This window comes from Triturus cristatus, unplaced genomic scaffold (genome assembly GCF_964204655.1).
Source record: "Triturus cristatus unplaced genomic scaffold, aTriCri1.1 SCAFFOLD_367, whole genome shotgun sequence".
Lineage (NCBI taxonomy): Eukaryota > Metazoa > Chordata > Amphibia > Caudata > Salamandridae > Triturus > Triturus cristatus.
The window spans coordinates 297,182-315,161 of NW_028188010.1; the positions used below are offsets into that span (position 1 = coordinate 297,182).

Genomic DNA, 17,980 nt, shown 5'->3' on the forward strand with positions numbered 1-17,980 from the left:
ACTATCCTGCATTTGGCAGCGTCGTTCAACCCGCATATATAAATCGTTGCTATACGCATGGTGTATATGTCTTATCACCCTGTCCCCGCATTCCTTCCCACATTAACATCCTCGCACAATGGTGTTTTTTCATTTTCCCCCTCCCCAGTCCCCCTCCCGATAAACCTCTGCTTATCCCCGCCCTGCCATCCCTGTCCTCATGGCGCTTCTCTCCCCCCTCCTGCAATGAGAGACAGGCAGACCTAAGGGCTCTGTGGTGGAGCCTGAGAGTCAGCTCTCCTTGTTGCCTAACTATGAGATGTTTTTCTGGTTTTTACAGCCCTTTCTTTTTTTTTCAATAAAGTTTCCCCCCTTTTGTTTCTTCCTAAGAAGTGCTACCCCCCCCCCCCCCCCCGTGGTCATCCCATCAGAAATTCGTACATCCTGGTGTTTCTTCCATAGGGTAGTCCACCAAAGTACTGTGTTGTTACGGTGATAAAAAAAAGGTGAAAAAATAAAGTACCAGCAGACGCACCCCCCACCCTACTTCAGTCTAGCTAATCAAAAGATAAACATACAGGGTCTTGCCATTAAGTTTTTAGTTTTTCCGTGTAGTCTTTAGCTTTGATCTCTGAGGTAAAGACTCTTGTAATGTTCTTGTGGATAATCTTTAATCGTGCTGGGTTCATCAAAAAGCTTGTGCTCCCAAAGCTTGACAGGGCTGGATCAGTTCTCTTAATTTCCATCGACGTTCCACGGTAACCTTGGCATACACTTCCTCTCGAAGCAAAAAGTTCCCAAAATAAATTAGTATTGCCCTTGAAATGTTTTTTTCAAGGTCAAAGGGAAGCGGTGAACCCGCTGTATCTCTGTTTCCCAATTCCAGTGCTGGAGTTCTGGAAAGGCTCCCTTCATTAGTCTCAATATATAGGCCCGTATGTCATCCCCTTCTATTCCTTCTTTAATACCAAGTATCCGCAGGTTATTACGCCTTTGCCTATTTTCAAAATCTTCCATCTTCCATTGAAGATCCGTGAACTGTGTTGCATACGTTTCTCGTTTCTGCCTGTGCCTGAGTTCTGACCAAGCCATCTTCAAGTGTGCTAGTTCGCTCTTCAACATCTGTCAGTCTCGAGTTTATATTGGTGCAAGCTTTAGCCATTTTCCTTAAAGCACCCTGAAGTTTCTTTGTTGCCAGTCGATTTTTCTTTCCATCCATTTGGGTTTCTTCCTGCAGTAGCTTTATAGATTCGTAAATCATTTTCAAAGAGGGTGCAGCATCCTCCTCCTGTCCCAAAAGATCTGAATAAACACTCTGGGTAGCAGAGTAGTCCCATTTTAAGTTAGGGTCTGCATTGAGTCCGATGTTGTCTTCTGCTTCCATTTCCAATGGATGAGTCTATGTTTCTTCAGGAGCCTCTTTTTCCTGACCATCGTATCCTTCTGAAGGGTACTGAGACTGGAGCTGGAGAGCTGCACGTTGCGGATATCTTCTACATCAGAGGAACTGACTTCAGAGCCATCGGTCACTGAGTAAAATGTATCCCCGAGATCCAAAGTATCCTCCAACCCCTTAAAGCCTGTTGCCTCCTTGACTAACATACTGGTGTCCAGTTGGGCTGCAATGCCATTAGGCCATGCTTGTGCCAGGGAGGAGTGGGCTACGCTAACAGGATTGTCCCCCAAAGTTGAGACTGTCTGCCCGGATTCGGAAGACACAAGAGGTCTGTGTCTGTTGGCATCCTCAGGGCTTTCCGTAGTAATCTCGCCATGGATCTCATCCATTTAGGTTATCGCCTTGTCGACTGGCTGTATACTACAAGGGGCATCCCCCGTGCTTGAAGAGCTCAGCTGCTCCCCAGCATTGTCTGTATCAAGTTGTTAAATCGTCTTTGTGGCTAACCATCATGCCATTGCCATCAACTTGGGAGGTTGTGGTGAAAAAGTCTGTGATGCTATGCTGCCCCACTTGCCCTTGGAGAGCAAGCTGTAACTGTGGTAGTGGTTGAGAATATGCCATGGGATCTATTGGGCAAGCAATTTTCCCCTTGGTCCCCGTATTACTGTCATTTAGATAATTTTGCTTTGCAACCTCCTGCATCTCACCTTTCTTTGGGCCGTCCTGGGTCTGTTCCCCCTTAACTGGTATCCTGGGGTTGGAGTTTGTGCAGGCCACCGTCTTCACTCCCTTAGTGCAATGTGCCAAGATGCTGGAATTTGGCTCTGTACTTGCCTGCGTTTCGGGAGCTTTCAGGCTTGTCGCCCAGTTGGGCTTAGGAGGCATCCTCACTTTCTCCAGTCTGTTGATGCAGCCCTGCGCCGTGAGCCACCCGATCCTTGCGGGCACTCCTGTATCTCCAGCCCCTCCTCTCCACCAGCCCTCGGTAGCTGCCGATCGGAGTGCTCTCCAAAACCAGTGTCAGAAGTGTCTCAAAAGGCTGAAGGATGTCGGGGTCGTTCGCCTTCAGCTGGTGAGTCATGGGGGGCATGAATTTACTATGTTTTTAGGGTGGTGAAGGTCCTTGTAGCCCTTAGAGCATTCTCGGCAACAAGGGGCAAGCAGCACAGCTGTCTCAATCAGACGCCATCTTGTCTCGTCCATGTTATATATTTTCATATAATTGTTGTTAATTATTTTTTAATATAGTTTGGAATTTTACGTTATTTAAAATTTTGATTGAATTGTTAATAGTAATTTATAGTGTTGTAGCAGTCTGTGAGGTTTTTTAGGGGTACATGGTGAGAAGTAAATGAAGTTTAATAAATTAATAATTAAAAAAATAATATTAATGATGTCATTGCTAATTAGTTATATAAATTGAGTATTTTTTTAAAGTTATGTTTTAGGTGCAGGCTATTGGGTTTGTAGGGGTATAGGGTGGCTACTTAATTAAATAATAATTGTTTAATTATTAATTCATTCTTAAATATTTACTTGATCATTAATTATGTAAATTGAATAAATATAATTTTTTCAAGTTATGTTTTAGGTGTGAGTTGTCCCGTTTGTAGGGGTATAGGGAAGAAAGTTAATTCCGTAATAAGTAATTAATTCTTATTATTTTTTAATTTGTTCATTGATAAATAGTTATGTAAATTGTGCAATTATTATATTTTGTAAGTTATATTTTAGGTGCAGGCTGTTGGGTGTGTAGGGCTATAGGGTAAGAAGTTAATTAGGTAATAATTTATGAATTAATTCATTATTTAATTGATAATTAACTATGTAAAATGTGTAATGATTATATTTTTTAGGTTATATTTTAGGTGTGGTTTGTTGGGTTTGTGTAGGTATAGGGTGGGAAGTTATTTAGGTAAATATGAAATTTTAGTTGGTAAATAATTTTAATTAAAATGTGTAATGTATTTATAATTATGTAAATTATTAAAGCATACACAAATGCCCTACTGTTACACTGACTGGAGTGGGAATAGTAAATGTTACCCCTCTTGAGTCCAATTCTTACCCTACTGTTGCACCAAATGGATTTGACCTGCAGCAAGGCCACTTCCTCCTTCACAAACCAGTAACGATGGCATTTCGCAAACACTGGAACATGAGTCCGACAGAACCACAACCCCATAGGTCCTACAAATACATTGTGGCATCTTTGGGCACCTACAGAGCAGTAACAGCCCTTTATAGAGCAATATGGGAAGATACACTCCTACCACCCGACACACAGCAGAACAAATGGGAGGGTGACCTGGGGATTCCCAGTCTCATTCCTGAAGGTGACCGGACTAAAATACTAGAAAGGATACCGAAAGTAGCCTTGAACTCTAGATTCAAATTGATTAATTTCTTTGTACTCAACAGGGCCAACCTTACCCCTGACCGCATCATTAACATAAACGACGCAGCATGCCAAAGATGTGGGAATATAGGAGCGGATTTCATGCACATGCTATGGCAATGGCCGAATCTGCAGCATTACTGGGTTGAGGTAACAAAAACCACTGAGGAGGTATTGGAAAAGGTACCTTGTTCCCCGAGCCACAGTCTGTTAGGCTGGTTCCCAAACACACCCAAATCTAAGATCACAAGTAGATTCCACAATCTAGCATTTGTAGTGGCAAAGAGGGAAATCACCAGAAACTGGAAGTACCCTAGGGCCCTTGAGCGACTTCCTGGAGAAAGGAACTGGGGAGATGGGCTAGCTATGAAGGAGAGGTCCTATTGTGAGATGCTAGGAGGGGCATAGGCACGCTGGACACAGTCGGAGACTGGGGGCACTAGTGGATTGTTTAAAGAATCCAGATTCCCAGTCACAAGAACCGGCTGCATCCCCATGCAGTTCCCTTGCCTCCCCCATTCACACTAGCTGGAATGGTGAATGAATGAGCTCATGTATAAATCAGGGCACACTCACCGCACCAGAAATATTGATTTCTATACAGATAATGGTACCATTATCTGTATAGGAAACAATATTTTTGTTTTCAATATTTTTGACACAATATTTTGGTAGCACAATATTTATTGGTATATAGTCTGTCAGTGAACGCTGAGAGACCTCATCACCAAATTCCAATAAAAAGGGAAAGGGGACGTGCAGCACCCCTTTCCGCACATTATTAGGCCCCAGGGATCCCATGCCACATATAAATAAAAGGAGAGGGGTGCTGCACTGCACCCATACCTGATCTTTCATGGGCCCTAGGAAACCCCTCCCCCAGCCTTGTTAGGCCCTGGGGAACCTATCCCCTGGAGCTAAATTACATAATTAAGGGGAGGGGAGCATGTGGCCCTCTTCCCAGAGGGAGCCGGCATTGTTCCATCCCAGAGGGAGCAGCTGTATTCTGCTTGCTCCCTCCAGGAGGGGGCAATATTATTTCTTTTTCCCTGCCTGCTGGGTTGAGAGCAGGGAAACAGAACACACACCTGCCCGCAAGCTGGAGGGAGCATCTTTAAATCTCCTGCCTGCTGGGAGCAGACTTACATGTTTGTTCTGCCAAGAAGGAACAGCCAAGAGTTTCCCGACCCACAGGAGTGCAGGCAGGGAAGCTATTGTGTCTCGGGATGGGCATCCCAGGGTAAGGGGTGAGGAGGGTCCTTTTGGTCCCACCACACAGTGCCTACCGAGGCCTACCCCCTTTTATATATTTTTTCTCAAAGACAGGAGACTAAGGGGCTCATTATGATTGCGGAAGGACCGCCACCGCCGGGCCAGCGGTGGCGGTCCTTCTGCCATCACACAGGAAATTCCCACTGCTAAATTAGGATGGTGGTGGGAATCCCAAAGTGTCCGCTGCGGACGGAAAGTCCGTCCGCCATGGTTCCGCAAGGTGGTCCTTTTTTGCCCGCCTTGAGGTACAAGGACACAGGCCAGCACTGCGGCAGGGCAGCACTGCGGCAGTGCCGCACCGCCGTAGGGATTACGGAATCCCTTTTTGCCTGTCAGACAGGTGGAGGCTGTATTCGGGGGCCGTTGCAGGCCCCCTCTGTGTGGGGGGTGCACTGGGGGGTACCCATGGTACCCCCCTGCATTTCCATGCACCAGGTGGCAGGCACCGCATGGTGCCTGCCACGTAGTGCAGGGAAATGCAGTGCAAGCACTTTTGACATTGCGTACGGTGCTGCAGTCAGCAGCACCGTCCGCAATGTTAAAAGCCCAGGATGCGCCCCCAGTGTGGCGGGAGCATCCTAATATGTGTGGTGGGACCGCTGCACTTCTGAAGGGCGGTCCCAGCACCGCAACGATGGCGGGCGGACTGATGTCCGTCCGTCATCATAATGAGCCCCTAAGTTCCTGAGTCTTCCAGCAACATTTTTCTCATGCAGCTGGCAGCCAATCAGAGTGTCCACTCCCGTGGAAGCGAATGGGCCCATGCGAAAAAAATCTCCCAGGGCCAGTCAGAACACTCCATTATTTAGAACTAGGTTTGAGGGACTCTCGCTAGCATCCCTTGAACCCAACTGTCCACATAAACAAATATTTTTAAACCATAATATCTTAAAAACGACTAAATAGATATACACCAAATTGCAAAAAGCACAATCTGCGAACCAAGACCTGGCTACCTGTGATATTTGGTCTAATTCCCTTCAGCAGTTTTTGCGGTAGCGCTGGCTAAAGAAGTATATGGAAAATGCTTGGGGATTTTGTGTTTTGAGAGCTCCCTTTTTTCTTGGCCTTGCTTGATGGATCACCCCAAACCTTCCATGCTCAAACTAGGCAAAAACAAGAGTACGTTTTGTGAGATTCGTCAAATGGCACCAAAGTTATTAGCAACACACAAAAAAAGCATTTTCTACGGAAACACTGACCTAACTATAATTGCCCTGTGGCGACTGCCACTGGGTAAAATATCAATAAATAAATAAATAAATAAAAGATCAATGTAAAAGCTTAAGACTCTTTCATGGTCCAGTCGATGAAGTCTCTCCGCCTCTCTGAAGTGGTGAAGAGGATTAAAGATGGGAGTGAAATGGAGTCACAAACTTGGTTCTCAACACTAGTTTGTCTGGAAAAAAGGTGGCACGTTGGCTACACCAAGAGAGCTTGGAGCGCACTCACGAGATAAGCTGAAGCGACGGCAGGGAGTTAGACAGTTCTGAGAGTCAGAAGAGGCATGGAGTAGCTATGCATTAGCTTGAAGATGGTGCACAAGAGGAGCATCAGGAACAAATAGAGATCCCACTATGGTACCAAGGCTGGACTGGACGAACGAGGCATCAGGCGCTTCCTCAGGAGGCTGGAAGGGTGGGGGGCAGGTTTGTTAGTGGGGGACATTTTTGCAGCTGTGCAGTCGTTTTGAAAGCACCCATTGCAGAGTTCCTTGTATATCCAGCAGTTTTCAGGAAACAAGAAAAATGTCAAGATAACTCTGGTGATTAATGTACCTACTAGAGAGAGATAGGAGTTTTGTCTAGAGGCAGTTTTGACTCATCTAAGGTAGCGCAGAGGGTTAACATGCCTGCAGCAAAGGACGTGTGCCATGCAGATAACTGAACAGTATTGTATGTGCATAGCTTAGTGGGTTACTGCTTTTGACACAGGGGCGTTTTTGTTACTGTTCATTTCATAAATTATTCTCATAATCTGAGCTATGAAGTGTAATCAAAGAGCTACACGGAAACTGCATGGTACAGGTTGGGAAGTTATATATATTTTTTGAGTCTTTCATTATCCTAATGTTTCTAAAAAAGTTTGTGTGAGTAGAAATAAATTCTTATTAGTAAAGCCAACCCTAGCCACTGTGTTATGTTCCGAATCCAGGGTTTGTGCTTTTCTACACCAAGCCTTGTTACATTTCCAATACACTGATTTACACACGTATTGCTCATTGTCTAAACAATATGTAAAAAAAATGAACATACATTCCCGGGTCCCGTGACGTCGCGGCTCCTGGCCGGGTCCCGTTTTCCTGCTCTTCTAACGAACAGGAAGCAGTAATTCTCCCCTCAGCCAATCCCAACCCTGCAATGACAGCGTTGTGATTAGTAGGGACAGTGCCCAGCCGGGCACCTAGGGGGAGACAATTTTCTCCATGTAGGCTGAACACTCTCCATTTTCTCCATGTAGACTGCATGCAGCCTAGATGGAGAAAAGGGAGAGTGTGCATTACTGGTTTGATCGGCCCTAGAGGGTCGACCAAACAGTCAGGGCCCTCAACATTGAGTAAGCCACTCCTTCCCAACCCGCCCGCTCCGAATCAGGCATGACCTACTGCTTTCTGGCATTTAACTGAAGCATAGGGCATTGCCGTGCCCCACAGGTATTTAAGATTAAGAGTGGGCATAGATTCTTCCGGGTACTCTCTCCATGAGTTCCATTCTTACTGGTGGCAATTTCTGCCCATACCAAGTGCCCCAAGGATTTTTGTCGTGATGAACTTATTTTTGCCTAGTTTTGGTAAAGACTCCTTGATAAACAAGGACCTACTTCACTAGCCCAAACTCTAGCAAATCTGTACCTCAGATGTGCTCGGCCGAAGGTAGAAATGACGCCTACATGTTTTTGAGTGTAAAATGTTCAGATTCTTTGCGTCTCTCCCTCGCAGTAACTCAGACCTATCACACAGTGTTGGTGAGAGGTTGCTGCTGATGACAATTAGGATTGGCTGTAGGGAGGGAGCCTTCGGTTTCTTACTTAAGGACAGAAAAGCATTTATAGAACTAATGTGAGGGATAAAGTTGCATCTCATATGAATATTTTTATTTCCCTTTGATTTATAGTTTCCACAGAGATCACAACTTTTGTTTTCTTATTGTTTATTTCCAGGCCATATTTTCCAGTATAACAAGCTAGGGCTGTTAATGATCTTCAATGCTGAATTGCTGTTTTACTTAACAGGACAATGTCGTATGCATACTGGTTAGATGCAGCTAGCCTGTTGGCCAGACGCGGAATATGAGAGTTCACGCAGTAACCTTCCTGCCTTTTCATCCTGTTCATAGTGGCATTGGTGAATATGGGTGACAAGTTCTTTGCTCTCCTTCCTATAGATTTAAGTGAAGATGAATTTGACGTTAATAACATCTTTAGGTTGGCAGGCGAGTGTGCTCTCGAATACACCTCAGTGCGCAAGAGAAACTCAAGTTCTCGCTGTATTCTGGCCAGATTAGCACATATGAATGAATGAATGAATGAAAGTTTTTACTGCGTGATTGCTTAAAATCATTTGCAATATTCCAAAGATAGTGCAATTGGAAATATACCCATTTAAAATTGGGCTCATCGCCTAATATTTAAGAAAAACAGTAAAATATATATGCCCACTAAAAACACCACTTGACAACTAGCAGTTAAAAGTTGTATGCAGTTCCTAGTCATAAAACAAACAGTAACACATACTAACAGCAGCTGTTCCTTTTGTTCAATATTTCAGTTGTGTCCTAGCCAAATGCCCTAGGCATTAAAGTGCTAGTGTGCTTGTAATAGCATGCTAAGGTGTGTATTATAGCTGCCTGAGGACATCTTTGCCTCCTAGGTCACTCAAAGTTTTGATTAGTTGCTTACGGTTTGTTTGTACAGGCCACAGTTAAGTCATCATGCCCTTCTTGTTTGGACAACCGGGCACGCACCTCTGCCATGTATTTCCCAAATGTGCCTAGTTTGAGGTGCTGGAGAACGATACTGATACTGCTTCCGTGCATGTCCGGGACCCTTTTGAGGGAAGCATGGGTTTTACGACATAGTATAGCAGACCTGGGCAGCAGCAAACCAGGTGGAGCAGGGACTCCTCTCTATACTTACAAAATCTGCATTTGGTTATATGTGCCAAAGAGTTCCAACCGGTATTTAGCTCTCTTGTTCTCAAGGGCACCAGCCTGGCCCATTGGATGTCTTTTAGGAACTACCTTCCAGTGCTTGGTTCAGACATGGCTGTGTTCTATTTTCCTATTATGGTGAAATTAAACCTTGTTGCCCTCCCTTGGCTAGATAGTTAAGTTTGTCTGCTTGCCGTAATAATTGACGAGTGTGTTTGTTTGTTCATAGCATTCTTAATTGCAGCATAGCTCATCCCTTCCAAAAAACTGTTCTCCATTGCAAAACCAAGTACCCCCACAGCTTTTTGCATGTAGCTGTTCCGCAGATTGGCCGTTCCTTCGTATATTGGTCTAAGCACACTTTTTGAGCATCCTGTGAGTGCTTTAATGACTTGGTAATAATGTTTCGCCTGTGTTCCCAAACATTCATTGTTTTGCTTGACAAGGCCTAACTCCAGGCGGATCAGACTGTTGCGGCATATATAGGTAACTTAAAGATATGTTTGTACACCTGACACTGGGAGTTTTCATGCAAACTCCCCATTAGATCAGGGAACACTTGTTGTGCATAGCCTGCTATCGCCGGTATTTTGAAATGTATCACCCTCCGGATTGGCAGCGTTGTTGGACTGCACAGCTTACCCGGAAGTTTGCATGAAGCATTGATTGTTGATTGAGCCTTGGACTTCATTCTTTGTTGGTGTGAAGTTGCCTTCCCAGTATCACTGAGCCAAGCCCCAAGGCAGGTGTACGTCCTTCTGGTGGCAATAATCTAGGCGCCCAGTCTCCAGCTGAGTAAAGCTTTTTTTGCTTTATGTCCAAAAGCTATCACCAAGGTCTTGTTTGGGTTCACAGCCAATTCATTGCTTTCGTTCTAGATGTTAAGAGCATCCAGTCCCCTTTGTAGTCCAGTTTTGGTGTGATCCTTTATTACCAAATTGTCTAGGTACTGTAATAAGTGAACTCTATTTGGGCCAATATTGGGGATTGCGAGGTTTGCATTTTGACACATCTTCTTCCCCAAATCTGCGGTGTATACATTGACGAGTGTTGGGGCAAGGACACAGCCCTGGTTTAGGCCTCATCAGTGTAGTATGTTTTTGAGATCGTTTCCACAGCTAATTTTATTCTTACCTAAGTTTTGCTTTAGAGTAAAATGACTGCTTAAAGTTAATTTACAGGTATTTACATTTTCTTGTGTTACAGTTCAAATGCCATCCAGCAGGCTTTCCTTTCACATTCCCAGTACCCCATCAAGATTGTCACATAATTCACTGTACTTTTTCTTTATTGCAAGTGAGAGGGGCTTGTAAAAAACAATCTCAATGTTAAAAAATATAAGCAGCAATTTGGCAGGAGGCAGAGCTTGACATTTGACCTCTGTCATTGCAGTACAGCAAATGTGACAAGAGACATATGGAATTTAAAGGTATTCTAATTGATTGCTAGACTTTCGTGAATTGGCTTGCGAATCTCTGTCCCACAGTTTGAGAAAGACTGTGCTAGACAACTGTGAAACCCACAGCTCCACAGGAAGATTAGTATCAATAATTTCCAGATGTTTTTACAGTATTTACTGGTTGAGGACAGTGAGCCCAGAGAAGTCAGCCAGAGGTCCTGATCCCAGTGTTCAACAAAAATGCTGAAAAATAGCACCTGTCTTAATAGGACTGAGTCTTAAAAAGTTGTGATGCCTTCTGGGAACAAACAAAGAGTGTTTTGGCAACAAAAGAAGTGCTGTCAAAAGAGTTATCAGAATGTGGCAGCAATGTAAAAAGAAATTCCAGAAGAAAATCTAACATGCTACTGACTCTGTGACCAACTATTCCCCAATTTGGCAGTCTGCCATCCCTAATGTTATAAGTTAAACTCTGCTCTGAGCCTGTTCACTTTTTAGAGATGATCCTTTCAGGTGACTGAAGTGCCGCAGAGTTGACCCATGTTACGCCCGGCGCTTTCCGTCAGTCTCTGATTTTAAGAGTGCCACAAACTGCTTTAGTTTCTTTTTCTTTTAAAAGTGATGGCTCTAGCATCCCCTCGTGATGAATGCAGTTTTCTCCTAAGCCAGAAGGTTCTATGGGTTTAGTACTAGACATGGGCCACTAAGCATGTGTAACTGAATGCTCCCTGGAATTACCACTATGTCACCTTCGAGTGGGAAGGGTATCCCCAGACGTGGGTCCCTTGCTCTCCATGCCACTGGAATCAAGCTATCCTGGCTGAAGAGGGGTGAAACCCCGAAACCGGTCCTAGGATGCTTTTTTCCAGTCCAGGGAGGACCTGGCTTGGCAGTTCGGGCTGGACTGTTCCCATGAGGCACAGGCTCAAGACTGATTTGCACATGGCTGGGTTAAAACTGGAACGGCATGGTGAGCAAAAAAACAATGGATTTAGGCCCAGATCTCTCTACTGGGGTGAATGTATGACATTGTTCTGCATTCGGTCCATCAACTGTTTTTTTGCACTAATTCAAAGGCAGCTTAGAGAGAATCACCCTTGTAATAAAAACGAATTATTATTATTTGCAGGTAACAGGTCACACAAGTAATCCCTAACTAACAAGGATGAAGATACAAAGGCCAACTATGAGCATGGCATTTCTCTGCTCAGATCCATGGAGTGATTTTGGTTCTTCTCAGCACATGAAAAACTAACACGCGGAAGAGGTCAGACCCTGGTCAGAGTCAACTCATAAGCAATACATTAACTTCAAAGGGACATAGTGACTGACAAATTACTTTAAGCACCACTTAGAGCCATTAAAGCATAAAAGCAGGGGTGTAGCTTGGGGGGGGGGGGGTTGAGGTGTTACACCCCAGTAATAAATGTATCTTCTGATAAATAGTTGGGGACAGGTGCTTTCAGTTGGGTATTGTGAGGTGTCAGTCGGATTTCAACAGGAAGTTTTCCATACACGCAGACAAAAACGCACACACTCTCTCACTCTGTTTCGAACGTCCTCAAAAATGTTGGTTATTTTACAAAATATTGCGTTTTCCCCCTTGGTGCTCCTACCGATCCGCATTCCTCTCCCTTTCCACCGCCCCTTAGTACCCTCTTATGAACCCTGGTTTTCGTATGATGTATTTAAACATTATATGCCAGCCTCATTTTGGGAAAATCTGATGCTCACCCCCTCCTTCAATCTTACTGACCAAGCTACGGTCCCACATAAAAGCACAGTCTTATCTTATTAGCCAATGGTAGGGTGCCTACTGAGTTTTTTTGAGCCCTTGCTAAAAATATTGAGTCTCAGAACATGCTATTAACTCAACAGCTTGAACTGACAGAAGGTGTCACATATGATGCAAGGTAACTCATCAAGATAGCCATTTACTTCAGCTTCCACATTTCCCTTTCTCTCTTCCAGATTTATTTTTGTATAAAAAGTGGAGTGAGTGTTTATGTCTTTTCCATTACGAGAAAAATAATTCAGTACAATTTTTGGAAGCTTTGTTTCCCAGATACCGTGCAAGCACGAATCAATATTTTCAAGATGTTAGGCTATTTATTTTTAAATAGAATCCTTGCTGCTACACCAAGCTTTTTATAATTCTCATTTAAAGAACAATTGCCTACTAGTACAGTTGTGGTTGGACACCAGTCAGACTCATTGCTGAGGCGGATCTCTCCAGTAAGGCATAGTATGTACTGAGAGAAAGGGTATTAGCTTTATAATAATTCTCACTATACCAGTGACCAAAATAAATGGGCTCCCGTGCATCTAAGGCAATGTAATGCAAATGGTGGCTTAGGGCCATATGTCAAATATGTTTTTGAGGTAATAGACAGGTTGAATCACAAATCAGCTTGTTTGCAACAGCAACAACATGTTTTATAGTACAAATGCCAAATTGCAATTCAGTAACTACCGAATTGCAATTTGATTCAGCGATTTGGTAGTTGGAAGGAGTGTGTTTAGGGGTCCCTTTCAACTATCAATTTGCAGTAGTGTTAATGTTTTGCTGCCGAACTACAGGTTGCAAAACATGCATTTTTACCCACTACTAAAATGCAGTGGTAACCATTTGCAAATGGGAAGGGTACACAAAAGATCCCCATCCCTTTTGAGAATGTAAACAAAAATATTTTTTGTGAGTAGGCAGTGATCCCACAAAACTTAAAAGTTTCATTTTCTATTTTCCTTGAAAGTAAACGGGCTGCACTTAGAGAAAACAATATTGCTTTATTAAAAAGCAATCACAGACATGGTGGTGTGCTGACCCCAGCAGGCCACCATCCATGTGATGGCTATCATTCCTAATGGGTCGTATATTAATATTAATGAGGAAGGTCAATTTGTGACCCACTAGGGATTAGGGATTGCATTTTCCAAATTGCGTTTCAGACTTTCAGTAAGAATCTCAATTTGGGAAAAGCAATTCTTGCACATTGCTCCCTCATCTTTAATAGTATAGTTATTTTGCAGCTGTAACTTCTCATTAGAAAACAAATAAAATTCAAAGAATGCTTTGAAACATTAACCAAAAAAGCCTGAATCCGAAATCAGACAATGAATTGGACTGCTCACCATGTATGGCGTCCTGCCTAGCCCTTTCCCTCTGTGGTAGATGGGGTGCAACATCGCGTCCAACAGTGTCCTGCCAGTTCTGTAACTCTGGCACTGGCTTCAGATCAGGATGAAGGGAATCAGCACCAGCAAACCATAAATTAGGGGATTCAATGCTCCTGAAAGAGTTATAAATACATGGGAAATTATTTTTAATATCAAGGTTACACTATTTACAAACACGTTATACTAACTGCATGTCCACAATTGAAGACCGATGCCGTGATGAAAAACCAGATTAGTTTGTACTTTCTAGTCTATCATCCAATTGCCCCCACTATTATGTGCATTGTTCTCCGGAAAAAAACACAGAACTACAACTTTGGCCCAAAACCTGCTCAACCTTGAGCAGCCACATATAGTATGTGTCCAATTCTCCCCTCCTTCCATATTGCACTGAAGTTAGTTTGCCGAAATCTGCGGATTTATTTTATGGAGAAAATCGGGGGTTCTATATAAAAGTTTTTTAATGTAAAATTTAATATGTCATGCATTTTCCCCTTTCAATAAAGAGAAATTAAACTCATTAATCTGATCCCAAGCTGCAATGGATATCTGGAGGCCTCCTTTGAATGCCATTTTTTGGGTGGCTTTCCCATGAAGTTTATCTGCCACCTGGATGCGTGGGAGAGAAGCCAAGATACTGATTTTCTTGCGGGTTTTAGATTGTATCAGCTCCCCAGCGAGTTTCATAGTTTCAATTATGTGTAAGAGATTCAGCTATCGTAAAACATAACTAATTTTAATATTGGACCATTGAATATTTTTTTTGACAATGTTTAATGCTAGTCTCTATTTCATTCAATTTTTTTCAATTCCCCTCCAAAAAGTCCATTTTTTTCTGATAGCCATTGCTCATACAATTAGACATTACTTTCCTATCTATCAAATGATGCTCTACTATATAGACTTCTGATAGCAGTGTTACTCCATTAATGGTGTGAATCGTGTAGTGCCGAAACTGTTATGGCACATGTTTGATGTTACACTGTAGCGTCTTGTATCTGACTTTCTTAGAGGTTTTCGCTAAACGCATAAAACTAATATTATCATATTCTTGATAAATTAAATCTAAGGAGAAATGATCGTATCTTTTAATGTTTAAATACTTCGATGATCTATATGTGGTGTGTGCAAAATTCTCAAAATAATACAAATCAGGGAGGCCTAGACCTCCTTCATTTACTGGTCCATAAAGTGTATCTGAAGCTAATCTTTGTGGTTTGTTTGCTAATAAAAAATGGAAAACATGCCTTGCACTTCTTTAAAGAATTTCATTTGGATTGCATTAGGGATGGCTAAAAACAAAAAAATGCATAAAGGTCAAATTAACATACGGATTAGTGCACCCTGACCCGGTATTGAAAGGGGCAAATTATTACATTTTGGAAACAGTCCTATTATCTTATTAATGAAGGGGACATAATTTAAAACATACAGGTCATTTACTTTTTTAGAGAAGTATATCACAATATACCTCTTGGGCCTAGTAATGACCAGTAAGCCCAGTTCTGTTATTAAAGTGTTGGGTGCAGTATTACAGAACAGAATCTCCGTCTTTGATTTATTTATTTTATACCCTCCAATTAGCTGGTATTCCTGGAAGATTCAAATATATATTTTTGAACTTTTATGTAGGGTCTATGAAATAATGCTATATCATCAGCACAAAGCTTTATTTGTGTAATTCCTGGAATCAGGGATGTCAGATTGCTATTTGAGCAAACAGCTATTGCTAACGGCTTTATAAAAAGAGCTAAAAGTAATGGCGACAGAGGACAACCTTGTCTTGTTCCTCTGTTAACTTTGCAAACGCCAATCTTGTTTGAAGTAATAATTACGCGTGCCAAAGCCTTTTTATAAAACTTGGATATTATATTAATACATTCAACAGGGAATCCAATCTCAGTTAGAATATAGAAAAGAATCTCCCAGCAAACCTGATCAAAAGCCTTCCTGGCATCTGGTAACATAATCTGGTAACATAATCTGGGCCGGGATTTTGTTATGACTAAAATAATCAATACCTTTGACTAAACTACTGGTATTAAAAGTTAGGTGTTTAATTGATACAAATCCACACTGATCTAAATGTTTAATTGACCCAACACACTTTTTCTTTAAACTTTTTTTTTTATTGCCATTTTTACATTAGACACATTGTACATCGTATAGATCATTCAAATAGTTATAACAGATTGTACATTCCATAGTGGTACACATCATCTGCATATATCCGTGATACGTCATCGGAGAGCATGACCCACGTGCAAACTTGATATGAGGTGTATACCCCGGTGTCTCAGGTTCCAGATATGGCACAGAAACTAGGGTAAAATGAAGGCCTAAACTATGGGGGGGGGAGGCATGAACAGGCACAACCAATGACATCACTTTTTCATTCAGTTTGGCAATAATTTGGCTATAATTTTATAATTGGTGTTTAAGAGGCTTATAGGCCTGTATGAATTAATGTCCTCCTTATCTTTATTCTTTTTCAAAAAGCTGACTAATACTGCCGTACGGAAAGAGGGTGGTATCTCGCCTCCCATAAAAATATAATTGGCTAACATTACTAATTCAGGATTTATTATTGAATAACATTTCTTATTTAGTTCAGCAGGCAATCCATCTTCTCCATATGTTTTTCCATTAGCCAGAGATTGCACTACAACTTCCATTTCTTTTAATGTAACATCGGTCAACATATTCTCAATTTGACTTGCCTATAGTTTAGGAATGAAGAGTTTAATAGGAAAATCCTTTAGTTTTGAAATATCTACCTCTTGTCTAACTTAATAGATTGCTTCATAGTGTTTGGACTACTCCTGTATCTGTACTTCATTTGTGATGTGAATATTTGTATCTTTATCTACCAAGGCAGTAATCCTATTGTGTGCCTGTCTTTCTCTTATTTGCCAAGCTAAACATTTATAAGAAAACGGACTCTCCTCATTTCATTTCGGAGGCATCCAGCTGCTATATCTTTAGTAGTAATATATCCATGTGTAGTAGCTTTAAAAGCCTCCCAGATTCTTTTTACTCTAGCTGCATCCTATTCAGTTGAAAGAAGCTTTCTATTTTATTCTGGGTTTCCGTACACAAGTCTTCATCCTCGATGTGGATGTTGATGATGTCTTAAGTGCCCCAAGCCCTGATACTTCCAACTTTACCAAAGCATGATCAGAAAATCTGTTTTGAATATATGTGTAGTTGATTAAACTTAAATTGCATGAAGTAAGAAAATGATCTAATCTTGCCACTGTTTTATATTTAGCTTAGAAACATGAATATTCTCTCATATTGTGAAATTGTATCTGCAATATGTCTATCAGATCTTTGCATACATTCCGCTAATACCTTTTTCATAGGTGGTTTATTCTGTTTCTGTGTACCAGAGGATGAATCCAATTCAGGAGCCTGCAAAAAGTAAAAATCACCCCCAATATCACTGTTCCAGGATTATGCCGTAATGGGTGATAAAGCTCCAATAAACGGGTAGGATCGTCTTCAAATGGTGCATATATTCGGCTGTGGTTAACCTGTTATTAATAATCAAACCACTGATCAAGCCCACCTGCCTTCTTTATCAACCTGAAAGTAGGTGATCTGAAAAGAGAATCTATTCACGAAAATTGCTATCCCTCTATGAGCAGCACTTGCTGATGAAAAATACCTAACTATGCCCACTGCCTAAACATACTATATGTAGATTTCTTTTTATTCATATTATGCATCTCCTGGATCAATACAATGTCAGGGATATATCCTCTTACCTATTCTTCAATGGCTTCGCTTTTATTTTATTATTGAAGCCATTGATGTTTAAGGAGAGAATAAGACGTATAATTCAAAGTGCAATGTGCATTATTCTTTTAACTACAGTACGTAACAATTTTTTTAACTGACAGTGCAAAGTAAAGTGTCATGTAAAGTGCATATTAGCATTGATGATAACATTACTTCATTTACCAAAGATAGTTTGCTTGTATGCATGGATGAACTATCCAATTTTTCTCCCCTGCAATCACCCCGTACCCTGCGTAATCCCTTCCGACCATTATCTTTCCCATACCCCTGTGACCCTAGTGAGAGGGTAACCCACACCACCTCTCTACCCCCACTTGGTACCCTGAGTGCCATGACCCAGCACCCTGTATTGTGTGCTTACCACTACCGGAGTGACCCAGGTCCTCCGGTCTCTCACTCCTGGT

General features: G+C 42.0%; 1 protein-coding gene across 1 annotated transcript in view; it reads right to left on the reverse strand.

Moving 5' to 3' along the window:
• Nucleotides 1–17,980, reverse strand: part of LOC146770421 (rho guanine nucleotide exchange factor 11-like) — a 327,379-nt gene that overhangs the window by 247,366 nt on the left and 62,033 nt on the right. The window contains exon 5 of the mRNA XM_085640471.1: nucleotides 13,728–13,885. Within this exon, the coding sequence (XP_085496597.1) occupies nucleotides 13,728–13,885 (158 nt within the window). The remainder of the gene's footprint in view (nucleotides 1–13,727; nucleotides 13,886–17,980) is intronic.